General features: G+C 31.2%; 1 protein-coding gene across 1 annotated transcript; it reads left to right on the forward strand.

Moving 5' to 3' along the window:
• Positions 1-12614: 12614 nt before the first annotated feature.
• Positions 12615-13420, forward strand: LOC107061334 (uncharacterized). Its single transcript, XM_015310425.1, has 3 exons — positions 12615-12720; positions 12788-12899; positions 12988-13420. Exons 1-3 carry the CDS (start codon positions 12615-12617, stop codon positions 13376-13378), a joined length of 609 nt encoding a protein of 202 aa, XP_015165911.1. The 3' UTR covers positions 13379-13420.
• The last annotated feature ends 8924 nt before the right edge of the window (positions 13421-22344 follow it).

Raw genomic sequence — 22344 nt, forward strand, 5'->3', positions numbered from 1 at the left:
TACTTATAATATGTGGTTCCTATAATTTATACTTATTAAAATGCCCTTTAAAACACCTTTTCATTTTTAGTATTTAATATAATATGATATAATTATTATTTAATATTTAATTGCTTAGATATTTTATAACATTTTGAATAAAGATAGGGGTAAAATAGTATTTCAACTTTTACTTTTATGACTTTTCACTTTTAGTATAAAAGATGACTAGTGTTGGGCACGCGTTGCACGTGTATACTCTACTAATTTGTGTAGGCTCGTAAGAACGATATGCACATTTTATGAAAACATATGTATAATGTGTAATAGAAAATGTAATCTGTGAAAAATACAAACTCAATCCGAAATAGTTTGGATGTCGTAATGAGCAATAGAAAATGTAAATGCAAAAGTAGAAGTTCAATTTGAAAAATAGTCAAAACGTGAATTTGAACAAATAAAAAATTAGTAATTGAAATTGTGTAAATATATTATATTACCAAAAATAAAAAAATAATTATGTATCAAATGTGGATAATTTAACGTCAGTACTTCATAATATGTTTAACAGTACAATAAATTGAAGAGAGCAATATATTTTAGATTTCAAATTTTTTAATTAATAATCCAAACATAACTTGACAAACAAAAAGGCATGAAAACAAATATTACAAATTGTGATTTTAAGAGACACGTGATAAGCAAATTATTGACATACATAATTAAAAAAAAAATACTCATAGGAGTCGAACACAAAGTATAACTGAATTTTTTTTTCACATAATAATTAAATAGAAAAATGAATAAATTGAAACTACTTTATTTCTTTTTCGAATTGAACTTCATAGTATATTATGCATAAAAATCTAAATGCTGCACTAATCTTTCCTTGACATCACAGAATTTCATATGCAAAGATATATGAAAATTTACATTATGATAACTTAGAAATTAGAATAGTAAAATTAAGAAAAGACATAAAGTCATCACTAAAGTTGTATTGAATTTTCAAAAACATATCTTAATTTTTCAATCGTTTTATTATTACACTAAACAATTTTGAACAAATATTATTATATCATTTTTCGATCAGTCCTAGATTTTATGAAGCAAGTGTGTTCACATACCAATCATTACATGACACATGTTAATTTAATTAAAAATGTATTTTTTTTCATTGTAAGTTTTTTCTTTATTTCTCTCTCTCTTACTTTTTGACTTATTTTAATTTTGTTTCATTTTAAATTTCACTTCATCTTCCACCCCCACTTTTAAGTGATTCATCCCTTCATTTTCTTTTCTTTTCTTTTATTCACCTCCCACCTTCGCCCCACCCCCTACGTCAAGTTGAACCCTTCTCCCTTCACCCATTTTTTTTTCTTTTTTCTTCTTCTTCTCCAGTAAAATTCTTTATTTCAGTGATTTTTTTTATATTAAAGAATTCATACTATTTTTTAGACTTAATTGAATTATTGATAACAAAACTAATTATTTTTCTAAGAAAATTTAAAATTTTGAAGATATCATCAATTACTTCTTTTCATATAACTTCAAATTTCGAAATGATAATTTTAAAAGAAACAATGAATTCCCCAAAAATTGAAAGAACTGGATTGAAATCGGATTAAAAAACTATATGATACTTCCTAACCATCTTGAAATCTAATGGGTTTATCAAATTGTTCAAAATGTAAGAAGATATTTAGATAAAGTTTTAAAATTAAAGAGAATAAATTAATAGTAGTAAAAAAAGAAGGTGAAGTTGTGGTAAAAATAGTGACATTGAAAGTGAGAAGCTTCAGTGGAGATGACAATGAATTTTTGAAGAAGAAAGAAGAAAGAAAGAGAAAAAATAAAAAGGAAAAAAAGTTAAGATAATAATAAAAATAAGAAAATATACTTTAAAATAAAATATTTGTAAAAATAAAACTATATCAGTTATTTTAGGTTGCAGTGCACACACTCTCTTTGAGAGAGTGCACACACTCTCTATGTCAAGTGGACAAAAAATGATGTCATAATATCACTTCAAGATTGTTTAGTGGGGTAATATGACGCTCGCATAGTTAAGGTGTATTTTTGAAAATTCGGAACAACTTCAGATGTCACTTTATATCTTTTCTCTAAAAATAAAAATCATTATTTAATTATCTAAGTTATATGAAATTTCACCAAATGATATAACATAACATAACATATACAAGTCTTGTTGAATTGATTGTTTCTTTAGAAAAAAATAGCTTCGTTATCACGCCCCGAACCTACACCCTGGGCGGGACTGGCACACGAGAACCATTGTTGGCCCCAAGCGAACCATTGGCCTGGCATAACTCTTAGCGGAAGACTTACTCATGATAAAAGAATTTTAAAAAGTAAACTGTAACTCAATAGATAACTTAGAATATTCTAGAAATAAACATTCAACTAGCCAAAGTGGCAACTCAAGTCTCATCATAACAAATGAAAGTGAAAAGACTCGTGAACTAATAATGTCTAACTATCTATGAAGTCTCTAAAAACTGAGATGGACGTCGAGACAAGACTCACGACATCCTAATGAACTAGAATGATAAAACAAATAAAAGGGATCTTTCGGAAGCAAGGAGGCTCACCAACAACTATGAAGCTTAATTGGATCAATGAAGCGTTGGATGCTAATCCTGGTTACCTGTATTTGCATCATAAAAGATGCAGGCCAAATGGCGTCAGTACATGAAATGTACGAGCATGTGAGGGGAATTCTAAAACAAGACATAAGCTTGAATATACAAATACATATGTATAATATACTATACATATACAATTCATCTCTCTCCCACTCTCTGCCCTCTCTCGCTCGTCTCTCTCCTCCCTCTCCCAGTGTCGCTCACCACTCTCCTCCCTATAACATGTAGCTACGAATCGTAATTGGCAAACTATAGTTATGGAGCGTAATTAGCCTATTTTTGAGTGGCTATATGCAAAAGTTTCTCTATAAAGTATATATTGACTATATAATATTGCATACCTATACATAAGCTATACCATACATTATGATTAACTATACATGAAATATACATTGACTATACATAAAGTGTACATTAACTATTCAACTACGATCAACTTCAAAAAATCACCTCTAAACTGTCTCAAATTAAATATATTAATATAACTAATAAATAGTTTCTTAATATAGCGTATATATGTAAGTTTCCAAATAAATATGTGAGTACAAATAAGTTTTTACTTATAGAATATTCTATTGTTTCCCTTAGCCGTTTCTTTTTCCTAATTAAGTTTCCAAAAACAAAAATATTTTAGCCGAAACCCAATCAAAATAGAAATCCAACTAAAACCCCATTTACTAATACATAGAAAAGGAAATTAACTTAAACCCAAACCAAATTAAACTGGGAAGAAAATAATCTCAATTAATACTTTGCTCCAATGCAAACTATAGTACTCTGTTCAAACTCAAAAATACTATGTTCCTTAATTTCTTGATAAAAAAGAAACAATGACTTCTCATCATCAACAACGAGGCTATAATTCACATAGACACCACAATTATCAGCCTTCTACACAATATGATCTCGATGATTATGTTAATCCAGACGCATATGATGCATCGTTTGCTCAATATGAGTACATTGCTCGACAATTTAGGAATGGCAATCATCAACAACGAGGCTATAATTCGCGTAGATGCCCCAATTATCAGACTTCTAGACAATATAATCTCGATGATTATGTTAATACAAACGCATATGATGCATCATTTGCTCAATATGAGTACATTGCTCAACAATTTAGGAATAGCAATCATCAACAACGAGGCTATAATTCGCGTAGATGCCCCAATTATCAGACTTCTAGACAATATAATCTCGATGATTATGTTAATACAAACACATATGATGCATCATTTGCTCAATATGAGTACATTGCTCGACAATTTAGGAATGACAATCATCAACAACGAGGCTATAATTCGCGTAGACTCCCCAATTATGAGCCTTCTAGGCAATATAATCTCGATGATTATGTTAATCCAAATGCATATGATGCATCGTTTGATCAATATGAGTACACTGGTCGACAATTTAGGAATGGCAATCATCAACAACGAGGCTACAATTCGCGTAGATGCCCCAACTATCAGCCTTCTAGACAATATAATCTCAATGATTATGTTAATCCAAAAGCATATGATGCATTGTTTGCTCAATCTGAGTACATTGCTCGATAATTTAGGAATGGCAATCATTAACAACAAGGTTATAATTCACGTAGATGCCCCAATTATCAGCCTTCTAGGCAATATGATCTCGATGATTATGTTAATCTAAATGCATATGATGCATCGTTTGCTCAATATGAGTACACTGCTCGACAATTTAGGAATGACAATCATCAATAACGAGGCTATAATTCGCGTAGACACCCCCAATAATCAGCCGTCTAAACAATATGATCTCAATGATTATGTTAATCCAAACGCATATGATGCATCGTTTACTCAATATGAGTACACTGCTCGACATTTTGGGAATGGCAATCATCAACAACGAGGCTAGAATTCGCGCCCCAATTATCAGCCTTCCAGAATTCTTGAATTCTTGAATTCTTGAACTCTCGAGTTCTTGAATTCTTGAACTCTTGAGTTCTTGAATTCTTAAACTTGTAGCTTGTAGAGAAATTTGTGGCTTTTGATCCGCGAACTTTCTCTAATTTTTTGTTTAGAATTCTTAGTTCTTATTTCTGAATTATGAGGACCCTTATTTATAGTTTTAAAATAGAGGAGTTGTAATTGGAAGAGGACTCCCTTCGGCCAATCAGATTTAAGTGACATGGCATATGGGCTTTATGGAGCGGGCTTTAATTAAAGGAAAACTACATAAATGGGCCATAAAATCTAAATAATTACAAGTTCATACCCAAATCCAAAGTAATTCCGGAAATACCCATTCTCTCATAAATAATTACAGTCCATACCCCCATTCATTAAGGGTGATAATTTTCGCTTAAGTGATACTAAATCGGTATCATATACTGTATTGGTATCATTAAGGTTGATAATTTCGCTTAACTGATACTAAATCAGTATATATATATACTGTATTGGTATCATTAAGGTTTTTTGTTAAAAAATTACTTATTAGTCAATGATACTATAAAAGTATATATGTATAATGTTGTGGTATCATTAATGTTTCTTGTTCAGAAATTACTCATTAGTCAATACTATAAGAGTATATATATACTCTTATAGTGTCATTTTCTAATGAGTAATTCTTGACAACAAACCTTAATGATACCAGCACAGTATATATATACTGATTTAGTATCAAGTCAGCGAAATTATCAGCCTTAATGATACAAATATAGTATATATGATACTAATTTAGTATCAGTTAAGCGAAATTAGTAAATGGGGTATATAGTGTAATTATTTAGTGGGGTATGAATGTAAAGGGGCATATGTTTGTAATTATTTTGCTTTTATGGGGTATTTGCTTATTTTCCCCTTAATTAAATCTATATTCATAGTACCAATAATTTATGCAGTAGCTTAAAAATGAGGGATATAACAATGCAATTGACTTTAATTTAAGTGAAAATTTTGTTTGTACTGTATCTGTGTTTCTGCTAAATTTTAGAAATTACTCCCTTTGTGATTTTTACTAGTCCATTATACTAAAAAATATATGTCCAGATTTTAAAAATAAAATTATTTTATTCGTATTTTACTCTTAGCACTAGTAATTCATATGAGCGATATGACTTACAATAATTAGAGGTGATATAATAAAGTGCTATTTTATTTATTGATTCTTAAGAGATGTGTTGTGTAGATTGTCAAACATAAACAAATAAACATGAACGGAACGATTATTTAACAAATCATATAGGTCAATGCAAAAGTAAGAAAAAGTTGGAAACTGGAATTTGAGAGATAATCAAGAGAAAAAAAAAGGTGAAAATTTGAAAAACAATCATGAGTACTCATATTTGAGCATAAAGCATTGGATTCCCTAGAGCCTTTGAAACTGAGTTCACCTAAAAACTTGAAATACGAAATTTTTTAGTCAAATCATGACACTGACATATATAGAATACCTTGGTGACTGGTGAGTTTGGATTTGTTTACTAATTAAGATTCGTTGGTTTTGACTCGACATGAAATTTAAAAAATAAAGATTTTTACATTCTTTTTTGCCATCTGTTTCAATTTATGTGACTTATTTTTTTTTTAATATATCCCAAAAAGAATGACATATTTCTATATTAAGTAATAATTTAACTATAAAATGTTTATTTACCCTTAATGAAATGATTTAAAGCTACATAAATTTCTATAATTCATTTTGGACCACAAGTTTTAAAAGTCTACATTTCTTTCTTAAACTAAACTCCATACTGAATCAAATTACCTCACATGAAATAAAACGGAGGGAGTAATAGATTAAAAATGAAAGTAAGACCAAAAAATATTCAAAGAAAGGGAATAAGTAACACATAATTTTCATTTCTTTGAACATGATGACTTTTTGTTTGATTATTTTTGTGTCTATCAAATAAAGTTATAAAAAGCAAAAGGTTGCGCTCATGCTGCTGTATTATTTTCCGATTACAAATCCAATATTTTAAAGTGACTTACCTATATATAGTCTATAAAGTTATTATTCCGTGAGTAGGAGATCACATGTTTAAACTGTAGAAATAATATCTTACAGAAATGCAGAGTAAGTGGCATATAATAAATCATTAATTTATGGTTCGATCTTTCTCCAGATCTTACATATAGCAAAAAATTTAGCGTACTAAAATATATTTTTTACCTTAATTAGTCTTTAAACTGTAGATATCTTAGCTTTTGAGTAACTTTAAAGTAAAAATTAAATAAATTAAGCTCATAATAATATACTTACATAACTTAAATTCTTATCAAAAGTCAAACTTGTATGTGTGTGAGGTTGACTTGAGCCTTCTGAATTCTACGTAGTAATTAATTTACTTCATCTTACCTATCAATATTTACTTTACATTATTTTCAAATATCGACATATGAAATACAAATTATTTTTTAATAATAATTATTATTATTATAAAATTAAAATTTGTATGATAAAGTGATGTTGATGACACCATTGTACAAGTAAGATATTTTCACCAACGGCATTGCCTTTATTTAGTTAGAATTCCCTCTCATGAAGATGAAATGTCAAAAGGAACTTAAATTTATTTCCTTGGATACCATCATGTCAAAGTATTATATACTATAGTTTAATAATAATAAAAAATACACAAGATAAAAAATATGTTAATTAATTAAGTTAAAAAATAAATGGAAAAAGAAGATTTGACTTGCATGCATCACTTATGAAAAGTAGCTTTTGCCAAGAAAGGATATTGCACATCCTTCCTTTTACTCCCTTGGATCATATGCACTCTTCTTCAAATAATATTTTATGGGTAACTCCAAACAACTATGAGTTCGCGTTTTTATAGAATCAAACGGTTTTTGTTCGATCGAAGGGCAGAGATAGATATGAGCTGACAATTTATATTTTCTAATATTTTGTATAAGAAATGTTTTGCCTGCTTAATGGGTTTACTTGGTGCGAATTCATACTAGTCGGACCAGTAATTAATTTTGAATATCAGATGATAAATTTTAATCAAGGAAAAGAAAAGAAAAACATACATTGCTTTTGCTTGAGGAGCAAAACACATACAAACAAACTGCATGCTTGTCTAGAAATAGTTTATGGGAGAAAAGAAAAAAGAATACAACAAATAAAAAAATCAATTCCAGATAGAATAACAACATATCCAGTGAAATCACACAAGTGGGTTATTGGGATTGGAGAGGGTAGAATGTACGCAGATCGTACCAAGGAGGTTGTTTCCGAAGGACCCTTGGCTCAATTCCAAATAATATCAATGGAACTAGTATATATTTCTTCCTTATTTAAATGGAAAAAAAAAAGAGGAAGAAACAAATTACGTGAAATATAAATGAGTAGATATATAATTGCAAAACAAATTAAAAATTCTAATAATTCTCACCTCTATATGGAAATAATTTCAGTTTCCGCCATCTATTTTTCTCGATTTCTTGCTTGGCAGATGCAATTCTTTCTGGATTCTTGCGATGAAAATTGTTTCAAAAACAGCTTCTTCGAAGATTAATGTCCTCGAAACAGTTTTTCTTTTTATACTAATTATTGGCCTGGTAATTTTCATGGGTGCTCGAGGACATTTTGTGATTTTCGCAATTTTGTGATCCAAAGAAGGTGGAGTTAAAAATCCATAGTCGTCATCTTCATCATCAACTATCTTTGAAGTACATTTAGAGTAATTTTCATGACCTTTTCTCTTCTCGATATCATCATCATATAAATCTTGAAACTCGACCTGATCACCACGATTATCTAGTACAATATTATTATGATCACGATTATTTGGTACAACTATATCTTCATTGGATTTGATTTCTTCTTCATTTTCCATTGTAATTTGAGATAATACAAAATTTTGGATGTAATTTGTCTATGGTTTGTTCGGTGAAAGAAGGTTGTTGGAAAAATATATGGAAAGTTAAAGAGAGCAATTAGCGAAGGATCCAATGTACACAAACTTAGAAAAAGTCCTCTTACTTTTTCTTTCTTTTGTCTATAAATGTCCACAATGAGTAGTAAGTAATATTTATAGCATGAATTATATATTCACTCGGTTAATTTTACTTGTCATGTTTTCTTTTTACACTTTTTTTAAAAATTAAATATTTATTTCAATTTGATGTTACTTTTTTTAAATTATATTAATCTCTCTCCTTATTTATTGAGTGGTGGTAAATGTGAAAACAAATATTTTCTCTATCCCGTTTTATGTGGCATTCTTTTTTTATAGTTCGTCCTCAAAAAATGTCACTTTGCATTATGACAAAAACAACTTTTAGCGGCAATAAATATACATTTTAAAAAGGAGTGTTAAAGTTTTTATCGGCATTAGTTAATTGTCATTAGATCCAATGTCACTTAGGCTTTAGGTATATTTACAAAGAGTTTTAATTGTCTCTATAAATATATGGCTATTGTCGTTAATTAATTATTGGTAAAGATCATTTTTGGTTTAATGTTACTATAATTAGAAACAGTTTAATTTTAAAATTCTTTTTTACCCTTAAAAAATGATTTATAGCCACACAAATATCTAAGGATTATTTTAGACCACAAGTTTTAAAAGTCATCCTTTTTTCTTAAGCAATGTGTCCAGTCAAATGGTGACACAAAAAATAAAACGGAGGGAGTAATTAATTATATATTAATTTTCTAAAATGACAATTATTTTGAACTAGTTAGTTTCAGTAAACAAGACAATTAAAATAGACCGAGGAGAGTATTATCTCACAACTATACATTGACGTTTTTATTTTTTTCATTCGATATTTGATAAATACTAATTCGCATTGCATAGCATTCATTCGAGGGAAACGCTTCTTATAAAAAAAACTCATATTCAAAATTCAAAATCTAAATATTTAATTAAGAAAAAAGTTTTGTACCATATATATTCTTTGATGGAAAATGTATAGTGGCATTGTTAAATTAGCTACTTCTATCTACTTAGAGAAATATTTTACTAAACTATTTCTAAACTTGTTAATCACTATGTAAATCAACTTATAATTATCTTATTATAGATGAGGCCCATGATTGACCAAGTGATGGTAGGAGTTAGGGGAGGTAGAGGGGTGTGGGGGTTGGGCTAGGAAGTTAGTGTGGGGCTGAGGATTTAAATGAAAAATGACTTTTTTCATCAATTGTATTGATTTTAAACGTACAATATATTTCTCCCTACTTAAAATAATTGATGTTTTAATTTTTGAAAATAGATTTAAAATAATTAATGTGACAAAACAAGAAGATATTTACTTGATTTTATATTAAAAATAGACTTTTCTTATTATTAGTAACCATTCTAACAAGTCAAGAGAAATTTATCATTTTCTTTTTAAATACTACTCTTATCATACATAGTAACTTTTCAAAATATAATTAATAAGGTTAATTTAGTACTAAAATAAATCTCTGATAAATATTATGGTGAGAGTAACAGTTATTTTCTGCACTCTAATTTATGAGATTATGTTTGACTAGCATGAAATGTAAAAAAAGAGATTTTTTTAACTTGTGATCTAGAATAAGCCATAAATATTTGTGCAAATATAAAATATCTCATTAAGAACAAAATTGAAAGTTTAAATCTAAATTGTTAGTACTAAATATACGAAAAAATGATAAATCCAAAAACTCATTTCCCTTATACACGAAATGAAGGTAAAGAGTCAAAAATATCATTTTACTTTTATTTATTAGTTAAATTTATCCCTTATTATACTATAGGACCAACCGATCAAATATACATCCGATTTGTCGTTACCAAGTATTCAAAAATATCCCTCATTTGAATGGAATCCCCAAATCAATTATTAAAAAAAACCCTATTTCAATTAAATTATCCAATTCCCCTTTTAAACTCAACCTAGATCCACCTAAATTAATTAAACCCATGTTAATTAAGCCCACTGTAAACAAAGAGTAATTGCAGTTAGGCAAGCAAGTAGAGTAAACAGGTTTGGCCGCAAACAATTAGGCAAGCTAGTAGAGTTGGTGGAGTTAATCCTGTTTAAGTGGGCTTGGGTCGGGTTTAAAGAAGTGATCGGGTAATTGCGATTTAAATGGGTTATTTTGATTGATTTGGAGAATTCTATGATATGAGTAGTATTTTTGAATATTTTGGTAACAATAAAGTATATTTGGTCCTATTAACAACACTCTAATTTATGAGATTATGTTTGACTAGCATGAAATGTAAAAAAAGAGATTTTTTTAACTTGTGATCTAGAATAAGCCATAAATATTTGTGCAAATATAAAATATCTCATTAAGAACAAAATTGAAAGTTTAAATCTAAATTGTTAGTACTAAATATACGAAAAAATGATAAATCCAAAAACTCATTTCCCTTATACACGAAATGAAGGTAAAGAGTCAAAAATATCATTTTACTTTTATTTATTAGTTAAATTTATCCCTTATTATACTATAGGACCAACCGATCAAATATACATCCGATTTGTCGTTACCAAGTATTCAAAAATATCCCTCATTTGAATGGAATCCCCAAATCAATTATTAAAAAAAACCCTATTTCAATTAAATTATCCAATTCCCCTTTTAAACTCAACCTAGATCCACCTAAATTAATTAAACCCATGTTAATTAAGCCCACTGTAAACAAAGAGTAATTGCAGTTAGGCAAGCAAGTAGAGTAAACAGGTTTGGCCGCAAACAATTAGGCAAGCTAGTAGAGTTGGTGGAGTTAATCCTGTTTAAGTGGGCTTGGGTCGGGTTTAAAGAAGTGATCGGGTAATTGCGATTTAAATGGGTTATTTTGATTGATTTGGAGAATTCTATGATATGAGTAGTATTTTTGAATATTTTGGTAACAATAAAGTATATTTGGTCCTATTAACAAGGGCGTATACAGGAGGGGGTCACCGGGTTCACGTGAACCCATGGTCCCCTCCCGAAATCATATATAGTAGTGTTATATTTTTTAAATATAGATGCGTGAACCCAGACTCGAAGTATCATATAATGTAGTACGATGATGATTGGGTGCACCTCTCTAGGTGAGGTTAGAAATTTGAATCTTTTATCTATTTTGTTTTAGTTTTCTTTCTAAGATTTTGTAACTGGTTTGGATAAATAAAAGTTAATTTTGGACTTATGATTTTAAAATTTTAATGATTTTCAGTAAAAAGAATCTAACCGATCAAATTTATGTCTTAGATCCACCTTTTTGTAATAGTGCACCCATTATCTATAAATCCTGAATACGCCTCTGGTCACTGCTATAGTATAGCAAATGATAAACTTTGTCATTTTTTCAGCCATTTCTAATTGGGTCTCATTCAAGATGTAATCAAGGGAAATCCCTTTTTTACTTTTGATGTATAGGACGATTTTTTGTTCCTTTTTTAAAACAATCGAAAAGATATCAAAACACGTGGAAAAAAGTGAAATAAGCAAACATTATCATGATAACCAAGGTACAATGGCATTTTAGAAAAGAGACAATAATTTTCGATTCTCTTAAGCTTAGGGGTCAATTATGGGGTAGCTGATTATATTGATCTTCTAATGGAAAGCTAAAGTCTTATCTTGTTTTGTTATAATTTGCCTCATTTTTTTTTGTTCACTTTGGATTTCACATGATTAGGGGTGTTCACGATTTTGATTTTGATCTCTTACCCCGGTCAATGTCAAAGAGGTATCTCCCGAGGACATGAATGTCCTCTTACCCCTATCCTTGAAGTTGAACTTTTTGATGTTTGGCGGATTGACTTCATGGACCTTTCATCAATATGCGATTTTTGGAGATGAATGTCACATAAATTAGAATGAAGGGAGTACATGTTTTTGGAATGATTTTAGCACTTGAACATTTAGTTGTGAACAAATGTGAAAATTATAACTATATAAAGTGATAAATGGAAAATAAATTTTCTGGCTGGAACGATTCTCTGCAAAACAGTCATACTTTTTACCTTTCCACTATGAGCTAGTGTATGATGGATAAACATGGAGTCGAAGCTTCGAGTCCTCTCGCCACAATTGAAGACATTCAAAAACGCCTTACTCGTCCTCAACAATCATCGTCCACTGTCATCGCAATCTCACCTCATCTGTAATTATCCTTTTCTCTGTTCAATTTAGCTACTCACGCATTTGCGAATCGCTCATATGTAATCTAGATGTTTTTCGTAATTGCAGATCGAATGTAGATACATCTCCATTACAGAAACGGAGAAAACTTACTCGTTCTCCTCATCAGCAATTGTCGTCCTCTGTTATCGCATCTCATATGTAATCACATTCTCTGTTCGATCAATTCAGATTATGCATGTATATCACATTTGTTCACACGAGATCTGGATGTTTTTGTGACTTACAGGTATGAATTACAGCAGGATAACTCAACGAATGTGGATTCATCTCCATTACAGAAAAGGAGAAAATCGATAGCTGTTAAAGTGAGGTTAGAAGATTACTTCGATCTATCTCTCCTCTCTGCAACTCGCGCAAAAATGAACAGCTTTCTGAAGAAACAAAGTAGAAAGATGAAATTGAAAAGCGAATTCGAGGAATTTGTGTGGCCTGCAGAAGGAGATCATCATGATTCGGAGTTATACTCAGAAAATAATAGTAGAAGAACAGATGAAGCAATTGTTGATCTCAAAAACGACAACGACGATTCGTTCGGGGACGGTGAAGATAATCATGTATGTTGCGTGGATCCGTTTCAACGGTTTGAATCAACGGCACTGATGAGATTCAAGAGATGATCAAAAGAAATTGCGTTCGAGAGAAAGAGGTAAGTCAGAGCATTGGCGCCAAAAAGTGAGTTTTTTTTTTTTTTTTTTTTTTTTTTTTTTTTTGGTGTGGCTATGAGTGGTTATTCGCTTGCAAAATACATCCAGAATAAATGTAGTGCTAATCATTAGATCATAAATATTAAAAATTGATCGTATTCACGTATAATATTTGTTTTCATAAAAACTATGAAAATATTTCATCTAATAACATGTATAATCGAGTGATAGAATTGTTCAACAACATTTTAAAAAAAAAATACATAGTTGATTTTCCAAATAAGATATTTTATGTACATAATCTCAATATTTCAAACCGCCTAGTTCAACAATTATACAATATTAGTAAGATCTCACCGACCTTTTTTTCAAAGAGGAATATCTTGTTCAAAACTTTTCGTCTTATGAATAAATTGATCATGTTAACAAGTATTCTAAGTCCACATGACAAATAATTTATAGTATCTTTTTTTTTTATATCTTTTTGATATGTTGGACAAAGTCTTTTATATTCGGCGATTCGGTTTCAAATGCCAAGGATAGGATATATACTATAATATGTAATTCTAGAAATGTGCAAGAAGAAACTATACATTATAAGCCGTGGCGGAGTCAGAATTTTCAATGAGGGGGTTTAAAATCTGAAGAAATAGACACACGAAGTAGCCGAAGGGGGTTCGACATTTACTATATATACCTAAAAAAATATTTTAACCATGTAAAAATAATATAATTTTATGTCGAAGGGGGTTCGAATGAACCCCTAAAGATAAGGTGGCTCCGCCATTGATTATAAGCAACAATAATAACTTTGGTGAGGGTGATGTGTATCGAGACTTTATCATAATTTTGTTTAGATAGAGAGAATGTTTTCACTTGATACTCGGCTTAATTAATAGTACTTTATTACTCCTCTATTTCAACTTGTTTGTTCTACTTTCTCTTTTAGTTTGTTTCAAATGTTTTTTTTTTTGACAAGTTTTTAGTTCCAACTTTTCACATGATTAGTTATACTTGCTATAGGTACTGGCCTGTTAGTGGAAAAAAAAAGGCTTGAGGAATAAATTCAACATAATATTTTTTATTATTCTCCATAATGTGTTCGGTCATTGGTGGATTAGCACGTAGAAATCTGGAAGCCAACATCAAATTTGTAGATATATGGTTAATTATAATATAATACTATGAAGTAAATTTATTTTCGTGAATGACAAAGAGGAGGCCGTTTCCAAAATTAAACTATTTTTGTATCGATTAGCTTGATAAATACTTTAGAGTAGTACAAAATTGTTGGTTCATATTTGAAGGGTAGATTGAAGTTGGGATAGTTACAACAATATCTTCGAAGATTGTGATGGGATGGTTGAGATTCCTCCACCCTTAATCATAGGTTCAGGTTCGAACCTCTAAGAATGAAATAAATCATTTTGAAAGTGTTGTCCCAAAAATAGGTCCTGCAATAGGCGGATTCGAATTTAGGAATGTCAAATGATGGAAAACAAAAAAAAAATCTTCAAAGAGTACATAACCATTATTTGGATCCTCCATTTAAAATTAAAATCCCTTTTATTATTTTTCACCAGAACCTTGTTGTAACTTTTTTTCGTAGCAATCGTGCACCACAAATAATGTATCAATCAAATTAAGTTATAATATAATAACATTAAAAAGGAAAAAAACTTTTTAGCTAGAATGATGGGATTTCCAAATCGTTTGCAAATAAATATAAGGAATATCTATTATTTTAACCATAATAATTGAGAGTTCAATGGGAAACCAAAAGAAAAATGCATATTAAATCTAAACTGTTGATTTCAATTTGGAATGTGTCTTCTATCGAATTAAAAAAACTTAGGAAATGAAAAGAATGGTACGTGGAGACTGGAGAGGAGCTGGACCCCGAAATCCCAATTTCTTTAAGGTTTGATTCCAGAATCCAGACATATATTAGTTGACTGAAAAGATTCAATATAAATTCCTCCCTCAATGCCACTTTGTTTTTGTAACCTACACCTACATTTGATCATATGCATTTTTATAGCAACTTTTTCGTAGTATTAATCGTTATCACCTGCCATCAGCTTTTGACTTGTTGATAATGTGAGACTTAAGAGGTACTTCAAGCCTGATTTCTAGAAGAGAACGAGTTATCTTTTTCTATATTCGTTTATTAAAATCTGATTATATCCTAAGTATGGCAACTACAACTATGGCTAAGCGAGATCAAGCCATGTGGCGAATGAGGCTACATTCGGCCATTCGTACCGCCTTAGCATGCATAATAATCGGCTGCACCACCCTACTCAGCCCGCCCTCTATTGCAAGACATCTGGCATTTCCCTCCTTTTCATATGTAACGGCCATAATTATTGTGCCAGATGCCACCCTAGGAAAAGTTTTAAGGGGCTGTTGGAGCGCGTGTTGTGCCACGCTCCAAGTCATGCCCCTTTCTATGGTTGGGTTATGGATTCATGGCTTCGCCACTGATGATATCAACTTCTCGCCCCTAGTAGCTGCTGTGATGGTGGCGGGGAGTGCTTTTTTGGTGGCATTGCCGGGGAATACGGATTTGATGTCTAAGCGGATTGCTTTCGGACAGCTGGTTGTTGTGTATGTGGATTCTGTTATTCATGGAATTCGTGTGAATATAGTGATGCACCCTCTACGAGTTGCATCTAGTACTGCTCTTGGAGCTGTGGCTTCTGTTCTTGCTTTGTTGCTGTTCTTCCCCTGGCTAGCTTATTTTGAGGTAATCATGATATCTAAGATAAAATTACATGAATCAATCAGATAATAATGCAAATTTTCTCCATTGAGCCGAGTTCTATCAGAAACAGTTACATTAGTCCATTAAATAGGGGTAATGGGGTAGTAGTGCGGAACCACAAGGAGATTCAAAATGTGTAGAAGTTAAATAGAGACGAATTTAGATTTTAAAGTTTATAGTTTCCTATAAGAATCTCAAGTTGGTGTAAAATAATATCATGAACTACTTATAAATATTTTGTTGATTTCTTAATACAAATTCATGGTATGAACAAAAGTCACTAGTTTCGTGAACCCACATTTTTTTTTATATTTATTTAAATCTTGATGAACATAGTTAGTGAATACTAGGTCCAAAAGTACACCACGATCATAAAATCCATTACAAAGTGTAGTTCATAAAACCAGCTAGTTTATTAATATCCATATACTATATTGCTTAAATTTTTTCGACATTTTTCTTTGGAAATTAAAGTTGATCATACACAGGAAACAAAAATATCATTGTCTACTTGGTCCAACAAAATCATTGACGCATGTGATATCAACATCGACTAGCCTGTTAACAAGAATAACCCAACTTTTCAAATAGTAATAAAAAAGAAAGGCCAATCAATTTTTCTAATGCAAGATGAAAGGGATCAAGTCCTTTATGAATAAAATAATTGTGAGTCCCAGAAAAATTCAAGGCCTACACAACATAAACAAAAAGGTACTATTAGTATATGAGTCGAACATGAATGAATTGACAAGTTTTTCGCTGGTTGTCACTTGTCAACTTACGACGTCTAACTTCTAAACACTTACTGATGTATAAAAAAAATTTCACCACCAACTAAAATAGTTTGATATAACTTTAAAAAAAAGTCCATCACACTTGTTTACAATGATACCATTGCTAATATATTTATAAAATTTGCTTACAGGTGAGGAAACTATATGGTATTTATGCTGAAAATGCTTCAGAGAGATTGAATCTTTACCTCAAAGCCCTCCATTCTCCAAATGAACAAATAGCTATGGAGATCCTATCACAAGCCAAACCAATTTCCGTAACAGGATCCAAGCTTCTTCAAAGTATCAAACTCTTAGAGGTATGATTAATTATGTCACAGCGTAAAGAATTTTTACACTATCAGTGGAATTAGTTAAACAGTCAAAAGCATACTATTATTTCTCCGCTTTCCAGATCAATTTAACCTTATTAGGTAAAAATTCTTGCATGGGACATTTTCGTGGTCTATGCCTATACGCGACCAGAAAAAATTTGATCGATTTAACCTGGTACAGAGTTGTAGGTCAATTTAGAGAAAATCCAGATTCACATGTTGTGTACCAACAGTGTGATTGAAATATTCTTATTGTTGTATACTATTAAGGTATACCAGAATGTGAGTTGTATACCTCGACGATATACAATGTAACTTTTTTAGGGGCGAATTCTATAAATTGGTATATGTAGGTAAGTATTTTTATTCCTTTTGTCGTTCAGTTACCTAAATATCCATTTGTACATGAGCAGGGAAGTTTACGATGGGAGAAACCTTGGCTAAGATTCATAGTCCCCTGTTTCACTGATCCTGGAAATGGTTTGCATGACATAGAAAGTCCAATGAAAGGAATGGAAATTGCTTTAACTTCTTGTCCTTGTTTTCAAACAACAATTATAGATGAAAAGCTCATACGCGTCTCACATCGCGTGCTACAGCTACTCGGTCTAAAACTGGAGCAAGCTCGTTGCCTTTTGCGAACACATTCAATGATAGCTACAGAAACAGAAGGGGTATTCGACAATGAGTTTACCAGTTTGTCCCCTGAGTCAATTTCCCTGACAAGTCTAGATCAACCAGCAATTTTCTTCTTGTCTTGTATCAAAATGTGCATAAATGATCTAATCATGACTAAAGGATCCAAAGATTCAGGAGGAAGTGATAAAGCTAGCTCGAAACGAGTCTGCATCAATTGGACTAACCTAATGAACCGTGAAAGCCTAGTATTCGCGTGCAAGTGTTCAATTTCGTTAGGTCTGGCTGTACTACTTGGTCTGCTATTTAACAAACGGAATGGATATTGGTCAGGGCTTACAACAGCCATCAGCTTTGAAACAGGAAAAATAGCAATTTTTACGGTTGCAAATGCTCGAGCACAAGGAACAGCTCTAGGATCAGTCTATGGAGTACTAGGCTGCACTGTTTTTCAAAATTTCGCGAGAATAAGATTCATAGCTATGATCCCTTGGATAATTTTCGCGTCAATTTTAAGGCACAGTAAAATGTACTCTACAGCAGGAGGAGATGCAGCAGTTATCGGAGCATTACTGATTCTAGGCAGAAAACGTTATGGTCCCCCGAGTGAATTTGCTATTGCTAGACTCACCGAGGCCTTAATTGGATTATCATGTTTCATCATCATAGAGCTTGTTATCCAACCAACACGAGCAGCAACAATCGCGAAAAATCATCTTCTTCTGTGCTTTGAAACACTTAAAAGTTGTACTAAACAAATTGACCTGGACTCAAGGAAGATCAATAGCTTTATGAAGAAGCAAAGACAATTGAATTCTCAAGTAGAGAAGTTGCATAAGTTCATAGTAGATGCAGAGTTGGAGCCTGGTTTCTGGTTTACGCCTTTTCCTGTTTCATGCTACCAAAACCTTCAACGATCTCTATCAAACGTCGTGCACTTACTGTATTTCATGGCCTACAGTATAGAATCTCTTATACAAGCATTAGATAGTTGTGATGCTGATAGAAACAAGATCCAGGAACACTTAAACAAAGACAGACAGATTGTCAATGACGCGATAACCTCTTCAATGAAATGTATCGAGACAACTATTTCTATCGGAATGTCAAGAGCTTTCCAAGATCAACCAGAAGATCATAAAATTGTTTATGACCTCGAGGAGGGAAAGTCACAACGCGATTATACAACTACTTCTACGAGCAATAAGGAATGGAAAGCTTCAAGTGATTTTCTTGAGCACTCAAAAGAAGTTGTAGATAACATGACATCACTTGAAGGAAAAGAAGAGGTTATTAGAAAGATAATTTTTTGTTTGTGTTCAATAGGATTTTGCATGAGTTGTTTGATGAGAGAAGTAAAAGAGTTAGAGAAAGGTATAAAAGAAATGGTGAATTGGGAACATCCATAAATAGGCCATAAAATTCACTAATTAAATTTTGCAATAATATTCCCACACTATTTGTTTATTGTTAATGGTCAAAAACAAATTCAAAGTATCCTGATTTTTCAAGTTTCATACTTGAACTATACATATGTGTGAATTATCTATTTAAACTATTTATCAAAACATATAACTCAACTATCGATTGTTCCCGTTTAAATCTTAAACTACCAATTTTGATTTCTCAAGAAGGCCAAACAATAGATATTTCGAAGTTCCATAATTATTCAATTCAAATAAAGTTGGATGTTTATTAAATCCACATATTTTATACTTTAAATAATTAATGTGAACTTGTATACGGTAAGTCAATTTATTTTTAAAAAAATAAGCAATGAAGAGGAAGAATGATAAGCAACACAGAAGCCGAAACAAAAGAAGAAAAGAAGTGCCAAATATGTAACTAAAAGTTATCAGTCTTCTAGACGATATAATTTTATGAATAATGAGAATCTCTATAAATAATTCTCTACGTATTAAATTGTATTATAAGTGTTCAGTCAAAAAAAATTATTACTATAAATAATAAATATATTAAGCCATAGGTAAGTTTCCAAATAAATATGCGAGTACAATTAAGTTTTTACTTTAGCCCTTTCTTTTCCTTATTAAAAGTTTCCAAAAACAAAAATATTTTAGCCGAAACCAAATCAAACAAGAAATCCAACTAAAAACTCATTTACTAAAACATAGAAAAGGAAATTAACTTAAACCCAAACCAAATTAAAGTGGGAAGAAAATAATCTCTATTAATACTTTGCTCCAATGCAAACTATAGTACTCTGTTCAAACTCAAAAGTATTCTGTTCCTTAATTTCTTTCTTGATCAAAAAGAAACAATGACTTCTCATCGTTCTTTCCATAATGGCAATCATCACCAACGAGGCTATAATTCGCGTAGACGCCTCAATTATCAGCCTTCTAGTCAATATAATTTTGATGATTATGTTAATCCAAACACATATGATGCATCGTTTGCTCAATATGAGTACAGTGCTCGACAATTTAGAAATGGCAATCATCAACAACGAGGCTATAATTCGCATAGACGCTCCAATTATCAGACTTCTAGACAATATAATCTCGATGATTATGTTAATCCAAACGCATATGATGCATCGTTTGCTCAATATGAGTACATTTCTCGATAATTTAGGAATGGCAATCATCAACAACGAGGCTATAATTCGCGTAGACGCCCCAATTATCAGACTTCTAGACAATATAATCTCGATGATTATGTTAATCCAAACGCATATGATGCATCGTTTGCTCAATATGAGTACACTGCTCGACAATTTAGGAATGGCTTCAGCCTTCTAGACAATATGATCTCGATGATTATGTTAATCCAAACGCATATGATGCATTGTTTAGACGCCCCAATTATCAGCCTTCTAGACAATATGATCTCGATGATTATGTTAATCCAAACGCATATGATGCATTGTTTAGACGCCCCAATTATCAGCCTTCTAGACAATATGATCTCGATGATTATGTTAATCCAAACGCATATGATGCATCGTTTGCTCAATATGAGTACATTGATCGACAATTTAGGAATGGCTATCATCAACAACGTCAACAACAACGATGCTATAATTCACGTAATGCTCCAAGACGCCCCAATTATCAGCCTTCTAGACAGTATGATCTCAATGATTATGTTAATCCAAACACATATGATGCATCGTTTACTCAATATGAGTACATTGATCCACAATTTAGAAATAGCTATCATCAACAACGAAGCTATAATACGCGTAATGCTCCAAGACACCACAATTATCAGTCTTCTAGACATTATGATCTCGATGATTTTATTAATCCACACCCAATTCATGCTTTTCAACCTCCTCTGCCCTACTATTATTCAGTCTTAGAATCACTTGGAGTAAATACCTATCCTCTCTCATATTATCAACGCATGGAAAATGCCAATAGGTCTCAACATGTCAACTTCTGGACTAGACTACTGAATTTTCGAGAGAGAAATTCGAGATTTCGTTTTCGTCCTCGAAATAATCATGATCATGGTGATGTACTGAAGTATTTGAAAATAAGAATCCATCATGCTCCTGAAGTAGTAGCACCTGATGTAGAATCAGATATCTGTGCTATATGTCAATCTGAATATGAAAACGAAGAGAATTTAGGAGCGTTGCAATGTGGACACGAGTATCATACAGATTGCATCAAACAATGGCTGATGAGGAAGACAGATTGTCCGATGTGCAGAGCTTCAGTTTTGCCTTCACAAGAACAGAAACTATAGAGACGTTATTTTGTTTTGATTTTACTGAATATAGGAGTGTGCATTGTTCGGATTAAATCGAAAAATCAAACAAAATCGAACCAAATTTTAATTTGAATTGGAGTTTTTATTTTTTGGTTTGATTTTGGATTTAAAAAAATTGTTTAGTTTTTTGGTTTGATTTCGGATTTAGAAAAAAAAAACTGAATTATATATATTATTGATTACATATATAATATATTTAGGTTTTGAATTAAGTTGGAGTTAACGACTTTAGTCCCTTTTTAGTTATTGCCTTTCGTTATGATACAATTTATATTTTACTTTTAAATATTGAGTTTTAAGTTTTACTTGTGATTGTATTATTAATGCATTCAATATTATTACTTCTCCTTGTATATATATTTTTTTTTCAATTTACAAATATAACTTTGATTATGTTACTTAATTATTGATAAAATCAAATAACCAAACCAAAAGCAAAATTGGGTTACACTTACACTTTTTTAAGATCGAAATATCCAAACCGAATAGTACAAATACAAAACAAAAAACCAAATGTACATCCCACGTTGCTTGTTTATTTTGATAACCAAGACAAAACTCAAAACTCAAAACTCGATGGATAATGAATCTGCCCATCTAGTAACAATAATCTTCTAAACCAAATTACAGCAGATAGAAAAAAGAACAAACTTGGAGTCTAGAACTTACATTTTCTACTTCCTT

This window comes from Solanum tuberosum, unplaced genomic scaffold (assembly GCF_000226075.1).
Source record: "Solanum tuberosum cultivar DM 1-3 516 R44 unplaced genomic scaffold, SolTub_3.0 scf00008, whole genome shotgun sequence".
NCBI lineage: Eukaryota > Viridiplantae > Streptophyta > Magnoliopsida > Solanales > Solanaceae > Solanum > Solanum tuberosum.